The sequence below is a fragment of the Triticum urartu genome, chromosome 6, assembly GCF_003073215.2.
Source record: "Triticum urartu cultivar G1812 chromosome 6, Tu2.1, whole genome shotgun sequence".
NCBI lineage: Eukaryota > Viridiplantae > Streptophyta > Magnoliopsida > Poales > Poaceae > Triticum > Triticum urartu.
The window spans coordinates 40,042,789-40,050,734 of NC_053027.1; the positions used below are offsets into that span (position 1 = coordinate 40,042,789).

Consider the following 7,946-nt stretch of genomic DNA (forward strand, 5'->3'; position numbering starts at 1 on the left):
TCCAGTTCTACCATTATGTGAGTTTCTCAACCATATTTATGTCTTCGATATTGTTTATTCAAAAAGAATTGATAAGTAATTTATATTGACAGCTTATTTCCAATCAAGTAAACATGTTCGGCGCTTGGTAGACAGGACCGTCCACTGTCCCGGGGCTGAACTAAACTGCGAGGAGACAAGTCATTATGTTTCATGGCTTGAGGATCTTGATGCTGTCAAGACAATTTTTTTTCTGCACTTAGAAATGTTAGTACTCAAAACGTGCGACTAATAGTGTTCGTACTGAACTACGGTCACATATATTTAGGAAAGATGGTAAGATTTCTACTATTTCTCCTCAGTGCATCTTTTGCATACATTATTTTTTTAAGCTAAACTTCATTGTTAAGTATGTTACTATACGATGTTCTTCAACAGGGACTCCCGATGAATGTTGTGCCTGATTGGATCGAGACTAAAGGTACCATGAATATTGTTAGCTTACGGCCAAGATATCCTACAATGCACTTTAGTGCATTCAGGATTTCTAATAGCGAGGAATGCTCAATAGTAAAAGACTGGAGCAAAATTGTGAACGATCGCAGAGAAGTACTAGGGGGCAGCAATCAGAAGCGCAACCCACGATTAGGAGACAGGTTCATCTGCATGCTCCAATATGATGAATCGGGAAAGCTATACATGTTCTATGCTATTTTACCTGAGAGAGCAGCAGCAGGAGTGATTAGCTAGTTCATGCTCTTAGTACTTGTCCTCTCATGTCCGTGTTCTTCGTCCTGAACTTAATCTCAAAGAGTGATTTGCTTTTGTGGTGTTATGAACGCTTATAATATCATTACCATGTTGAACTCGATGATATCTTTGATTCTGGTACAAGTGAATGTTTCTTCTTTAAGCTAGTGTTGGTGGTGATTAGATAGCGGTAATGACTATATGATGATTAAGTAGTGGTAATGAGACGACTATTATATGATGATTTTTAGCTAGCTATGAAAATTGTTGTTGGTGATGATATATATGATGCAAGAGTTTTTATATTAATATGATGATGAGTTATTATATCATTTATGAAAGAAACCGCAGATTAGTTTCAACTGGATGGATTCTAGCTAAGTGATCAAGTATATGCCATATTCATATTACCTCGATCACTTAATTAGGTGATAAGGTATATATAATATGGATATGGCATATACTTGATGACTTAACTAGGATCCACATGAATCCAGTCAAACTAATCTGCGGTACATTCACCTAATGATTTAACAACTCATTATAATGTAAAACAATCACTAAATTAAATTAAAAACACAAAATTAAAGTAAAAATAAAAAATAAAACCAAAACACATCCAAACATTTAGTACTGGTTGGTGTTACCAACCGGTACTAGTGTCCTACGCGCCCTCGGAGCTGGCTCGTGCCACGTGGTTGCCCTTTAGCACCGGTTCGTGCTGAACCAGTACTAAAGGGGGGTCTTTAATGCCCACACTTTAGTGTCGGTTACCGAACCGGCACTAAAGGGCCTTACGAACCGGTGCTATTGTCCGGTTCTGCACTAGTGCAAGTATATCGATCAAAAGTCTAAGGTGGGAATACATTTTTTTTAGAAAAGAAGGTGGGAATACATATGTCCCGCTCATCCGCTAACGCTTCTCCGGCGGCGCGGCTATTGGAAGATCCTTAGTCATGATGTCGATTGGAGCATCACTTCATGTTCGGGGTGAGAACTCTTGTTCTAACCAGTGACTGCCCAAAAATGGTCTTGTGGAATTATCACTTAATAATATTATTCTGAATTTAGTTTTTAAGACCACACCATGTGAAGCACAATTCCGGAAAATTTGATGCTCAGCCCAATTGTTATTTAATTTTGTATGTTTCGTCTTATAAAAAGTCAGATAGGGAAAACATCCCTCCCCGCACTGAAAACCCATGTCCACGAGAAGATAGTACGAGGGGAGCAAAGACGTGCCACCTGTCATGCTCGAAGAGCTCCGCGAGTGACCGCTAGAGCCTAGAGAGATGTTCCCTCTTTTCATGAAAAACATAAAATGTTTCCGTTGCAAAAATGTTCCAAACGCACTGAATTTGTTGCATGAAAGCATCTCAGGATAAATAAAATGTTTACATTGTACAACTGCGATAAAAATGTATGCAGAAACATAATATTGCGGTGGTTTCCCTTATTTCTATGTGTTTGATGGTGGTCCTGGCCTACGATGTGATTTGCCCTAAAAATGAAGGAGTTGTGACGCTAGCCTAACAAATGAGGCAACCGATATATCCCCTTTGAAAGAAAACAAGGCGCCTGAAAATCAATAGGGTTTGTGCCGTTTACTGCTGTCACCCGTGTCCTTGTGAGTATGATCTGTAAATCAGCCACGCTGTTAACATCTTCTCTTTGCTAAATTTTACTGTAATTGTGTTTTTCTCTCCGTTACACTTAGCACTACAATTTGCGTTTGCGCTGCCAGTGACAGTGCAGAGGCAACTGGTCTAACACCTTGTGCAGGTAAAACCGGGGCTAATAATACTGCGACTTAAATATGAAGAGCTGATTCTCTTAACAAAGTAGACCTGGATTACCATGGTAAGCAGGGAGCGTGAGTTATAAAATGTGGCTTGCGTCATCACACCACTGATGGATGCAATCTTAAAAGATTGCGAATCTTAAAGTGGATGCGGTCAGCGATGTGTAGAAGCAAATCCGCGCTAATGTCCCGATCACAACACCCAGATTAAGAAGCCTTCCCAGCATCCAAACTAGCACTGAAACAGGAGTATCTATGTAAGGTGTAGTTCAACAAACAGGAACTGCTTGCCAGTTCCCACGTAGAAATACCGATGCGATTCAACATTCATTACTCAGAACCATGTTTCAAAATACCGAGTTCGGAACCAGATGGAAATTCCACACACGCACGCGCAATGCGACATTGTGGAACACGAGCAATATACAAGGCACGAGATAACCAAACGCAACCAACTTGCGCACACACCAAATGCAAGCAGACAATTCATAGGTGAGCTTGCTTGAAAAGCAGCAAACTAAAGGAACGACAAGTGAAGTACAGAGTACTAATTAAACGAAGCTTCATGAAGAGCATAGAAATTGTCAAATTAAGCAATTGATTCCTACAAATGGACTTCACAGCTGACCGGTGCATGCTAGATAGAGAGCCAATATGCGCGTCGGACATACAAAATAGTAGGCACTACAGCGAACAACCCATTCCTTCATTTCAGTCACCAGAATGTAACCTGCGGAGGAAGCAATATCATATCATCAGTCAAACAATTTTGCACCATTCCTCCAGGAAAAGCCATTGCAGTTACTCTCATAATTTTGTATGACACAAAACAGTAAACATTAGCTCCACCATTGTGGAAATTGTGTCAAAAAGCTTCAAAGGCGAATGATTCAGAATTATTAGACAAAACCAAAACTTGAAACAGAGAATAACAGTAGGAAATTTGCAGTGTAGTGGCACACCTTCAACTTCTAATATTAGAAGTATTTGGTTATATTAGTCTGAGTAGAGGCTAAAAGAAGAGAAGAGTGGGCACATGAGGGGCTCAATGGAGTAAGAAAGCAGAAGCATCTGGTTTCTAGCTCGCAGGCATAATTTTGCATAGACAGGACAACACGCAAGTTACACTTTGACTTGATACTCTTAAGCACATAAAAAAGTTTCACGTCAATGTAGCAATCAGTAAAAGTTAAAAAAACGAAGCATAGTAAAGTGTAAGTAGTACATTTGCTATTACTTATCATAATAATGTTCTCATCTCTGAGAAGGCACAAGCATATACATAATCAGGGGATGAGGAAGGGTCCTAGTTTATCAGTCATTGCAGGGGCTAGAGGGGGAAGAACCCGACACTACCAGAAGGAAATGGGGGAGTACTTACGAGGAGTTTAACTGAAAGCAAGGCAGCTGGATGGTAGTGGAAGGCGAGTGAAAGAGCGCATCTAGTAGAGAGGGGTTAAATGTAAGTAAATAAAACTGAAGGCAGGTGGGTGGGTGGGCGGGTGGAGGCGAGAGGAGGAAGAGAACGGAGAACTGCTGACGAAGGATGAGGAAACAGTGCATCGAGAAAAGATTCAAGATGCAGCTCAGAGCATAGGAGGTGACCAGGTGGGCAACAGACTAGCTAAGCAAAATGTTGTAGATTCTTCTCTTGCAATTTGGTACTTGAAATGGCAGTAAAAAGGAAATCATTGCATTTATTTGAAGGAACAGTTTGCATTCCTAACAAGTCAACATACATGCAGAAGATGTGATTACCTGCTCTGCCAGTACATCAGAACAGAGTATTTAACCAGACAATCGCCTTATTTATTGTGCATAACATCAGATGCATCATGTCTACCACCAATGCCTGTTACTGCAAGCATAAGAAGTTAAACAACCAATGTCATTCCAACAAAAAGCCAAACAGATATGAGGAGGCATCAAGGAGATATTTAGATAAACTCATAGCTGTATCTTGAAAAACAAGCATAGTTTTGATGCAGCATTAGGACAAGTGATGTGTCTATTCAGATATAGATTATCCACTCGCAACAGACTCTTCTGAAGTGTTAAGATTAACTGTGAACAATTATTTGAATTTTTCATTATTGATTTAAGATCATTGCAAGATTGGCAGACATAATAATATAGAATGAAAGAAATAGAACTAAGTTTGAAGCTTCCAAATGTACCTATTGAGCTGCCTATTTGACATTTCAGTTGGTTCAAGCTAGTTTTTCATGTTGTCTTCAACTTCCAACTGATAGGTATTTTATCCTGAGAAAACCTCGCGGTAGTTGTGCACTAAAAGTACCCTTATACAATTCTTGCATATGTCAATAGGCAGGCAACGGTGAAATATAGCTCGGTGAATTTGCCAGTCTTGGTTTTCAGTTTTATGTATAGATATTCATATAGTGAGCTGATAGAAACAGTTTGCTATTTCTGACTGGAACAACATAGTTCACTGATAATAATAATATGATAACATTATATTAAAAAACATCGCCACATATATTTTCAATGCATCATCGATGACAGCCCATCAACTTGGATGGAAGCCAAACTGGTGATACAAAACACATTAGCTATAATAACTATAGGTAAAATATGTGAATCCATATATAACCATCACATAAAAAGCACCCACATGAGCATCATGAAGCAGCAAAACAAACAAATGATATAACACTACCTAAAATTGTTGGCTTAACACCAAGTGATGTGAACATAATTTCATCAGCCAATTATCGACGCACAACTTGGTTTTTTTCTAACCTTAGTGTAGGGCATGGTATTACCTGCAGTGTAGACACTTTCGAATGGAAAATAGCGAGACACGGTCGTAGTGTTGGAAAGCTTCTTGAACTTCAGTGACTCAAGATGGATCATGAAGAGGCCGATAACTGTCCGCAACAACAACACATAATTGTCTTGAGCAAACCCTACCATCTCTATGCCCCCTTTCTCCTCAGGTTTCAGGGAAAGTAGCTTGTCCAGCTGAATAGTTCTTGCAAGCACCCATGAAGCAACACCGTCACAACCAGTTATCCTCTTCCATAACTGGGCGGCGCAGCAGTCTGAGTGCGATATGAAGAGGAAACCTAGCACACCACCCTCTGCCCGCACAAGCTTGAAGCCATTCCGCTCCCGCTTGCCCCACATATCCACTGGCACCCGTATCACAGCCAGCCTCTGCTTCTCCAGATCAAACTCGAGAATTCCATTCAATTTCCCGGCAAGCGGCCAGTAGAGGGAATCTCCAGCCAGCACCGCATCCTCGGCACAAACGATGGCGGAAAACTGGGATCCATGACCCTGGTATGGGAGCGGTGTCGAGATGAGACTTCCCCATACGCCGGTCTTTGACGAGTAACCACAGGCGAGCGCTCGTCTAGGTTGTGCGCCGTGGTCGTCTGTCACCGCCAAGACCACCTGGAAATGCTGGACATCTCCGGGAGGGCGATACACCGCCCCGCCGACCCCAATCTTCGCCGCACGTTCCGCAACCACCGGGGGAACGGCCACCCTGTGCCGGTCGCCGGTGACGGGGTCCCACACAAGGACCTCGAGAATCCCCGGAAGGAAGACGAGTAGGAGGCCGTGGCGGCATCCGAGGGAGAGAAGTGTCGCCGTCATCGCGCTGGAGGGGAGAGGGCCCGAGAGGAAGGACGTCGGGGGCGTCAGAGTGGGCTGGAAGGAGAGGCGATCGAATCGGTTGAAGAAGCCGAGGAGAGGAGGGTTGCGGCGGTGGCGGAGGCGGAAGCGGCGCCGGAATCGGGGGTCGCAGACGAGGCGCGCCAGCGCTTGCAGACGGCCGTGCGCGCGGGGGCGGAGGGCTGCGGGGGGAGGCGGAGCAGGATCTCGGAGAGCAGGTCGTCGTCCTCCAGCGGGGACGCCGCCGGCGAGCGGCGGCAGTGGCGGCGGCGGGGGCTGCTCATCTCGCCCTACTCACTGGTGCGGGAGGAAAAAAAAAATTCTCCCAGAACGTGGTGAGAACCAAAACCCAAACTGGGCTGCAGAGTGCAGACTGAAGCCCACATCAGATAAAGGAGAAAGTTTTTTTGCAGACACCACATTAAAATGACTGTTTCTAAAAAAATGACTATATTCAGGAATCAAGCCTATTTTTTGTGACCCACTTTTTTACAAGAAAATTGATGATTTGGTTGCAGTCGATGGCAATCAGAGTGGTTTTATCTGGAAAAAAATTGTTGCAAATTGTTTCATCACATTGATTTATTATTATTATTATTATTATTATTATTATTATTATTATTATTATTTCCAACGGGTGGAGATTTCCCCACCTAAATTGTATTCATTTTCAGGGGTACATCCAAAAGGGCACACGAGGCCGAGACAATGCCACGGTACCTGTGTTCCACCGACGTAGTCGCAGGGCACTGCCTAGCAAAGACACACCAAGAAGCACTCGAGCACGAACACCACCGAAGAAGAGCACAAAAACCACCGTCGACCCCAAACCAGCCGTGCCACCACCGACATCAGCTGCATTGATTTGTTACGTGAAAACATCCCATGATATACAATAGTAATAACAAGGTTATTTGATAATGGCATGCTAAAAAATGGTAGTGATATTTTACCAATTGATAATCCCCTCACAAAGAAAAGAGGTACTGATGATAATCGTTTGTGTTCACCCAGAGTCGCCACCGGTGAACAATTGATAATTCCTTCTTTTTTGTTGTCCCGTTAGCCTGGCTCTGTATACCACGTAAGATGTGGTGGAAGCGTTCCTACTCCTGATGGGAGCCGCGTGCGTTTATTTATGGAAGACAGGAACAGTCCCTGTCGTGGCGTACAAGTCTACGATGATCGCTAGGACTCATCGATACATGAGGAATCAGGATAGGAAACGAGATGAAGAGATAGAGGGAAGGTTAGATTACATAAGGTTTAAACGGTATTCTAACAGCCTCCCTTAATCTAAACTACCCTATATTTAAATTTTTCTTAAACTCCTCAAACGGTTTTGCTGGAAGAGCTTTAGTAAACCCATCTGCCACTTGATCTTTGGATGGAATAAAACGTATCTCCAACTTCTTCTCAGCAACCCTTTCTCGTACAAAGTGAAAGTCTATCTCAATATGCTTAGTCTTCGGCATGAAAGACTGGTGTACGGTCTATAGCTAACTCAGGATGAAAGATAGCTAACGAGAGCAAAAATGTCATCATGATCCCATAGACATGAGATACGACGTTATAAGCTCAGCTGCACATAATCTTGCACTCAATGCAAAGCTTCAAGCCACATATAATTCAGCAGGTAGCAATATGTCCAAATGACTTGTATTTCAGTCTTCAGTATTCTATAGTATCCTGACCAGAGTTGGCTCTGTTTCCTCATGGCAGCTGACGCATGAATACTAAGATGATAAGAAACGAAGGTAAACCAGCGAAACCT

General features: G+C 42.7%; 1 protein-coding gene across 1 annotated transcript; it reads right to left on the minus strand.

Moving 5' to 3' along the window:
* Nucleotides 1–2,844: 2,844 nt before the first annotated feature.
* On the minus strand, nucleotides 2,845–6,154 carry LOC125516506. The gene is made up of 3 exons (XM_048681928.1): nucleotides 5,317–6,154; nucleotides 4,289–4,388; nucleotides 2,845–3,260 (listed from the first exon to the last, which is right to left on the minus strand). Exons 1-2 carry the CDS (start codon nucleotides 6,152–6,154, stop codon nucleotides 4,336–4,338), a joined length of 891 nt encoding a protein of 296 aa, XP_048537885.1. The 3' UTR covers nucleotides 2,845–3,260; nucleotides 4,289–4,335.
* Nucleotides 6,155–7,946: the final 1,792 nt, after the last annotated feature.

Bases quoted from the DNA above. Each gene is read 5' to 3' on its own strand.
- LOC125516506 (XM_048681928.1), bottom strand. From the start codon at position 6,154: ATGACGGCGACACTTCTCTCCCTCGGATGCCGCCACGGCCTCCTACTC. The intron at 4,389-5,316 runs GTAATACCATGC...TTATGCTTGCAG, and splicing joins CGAAAGTGTCTACACTGCAG to TAACAGGCATTGGTGGTAGA.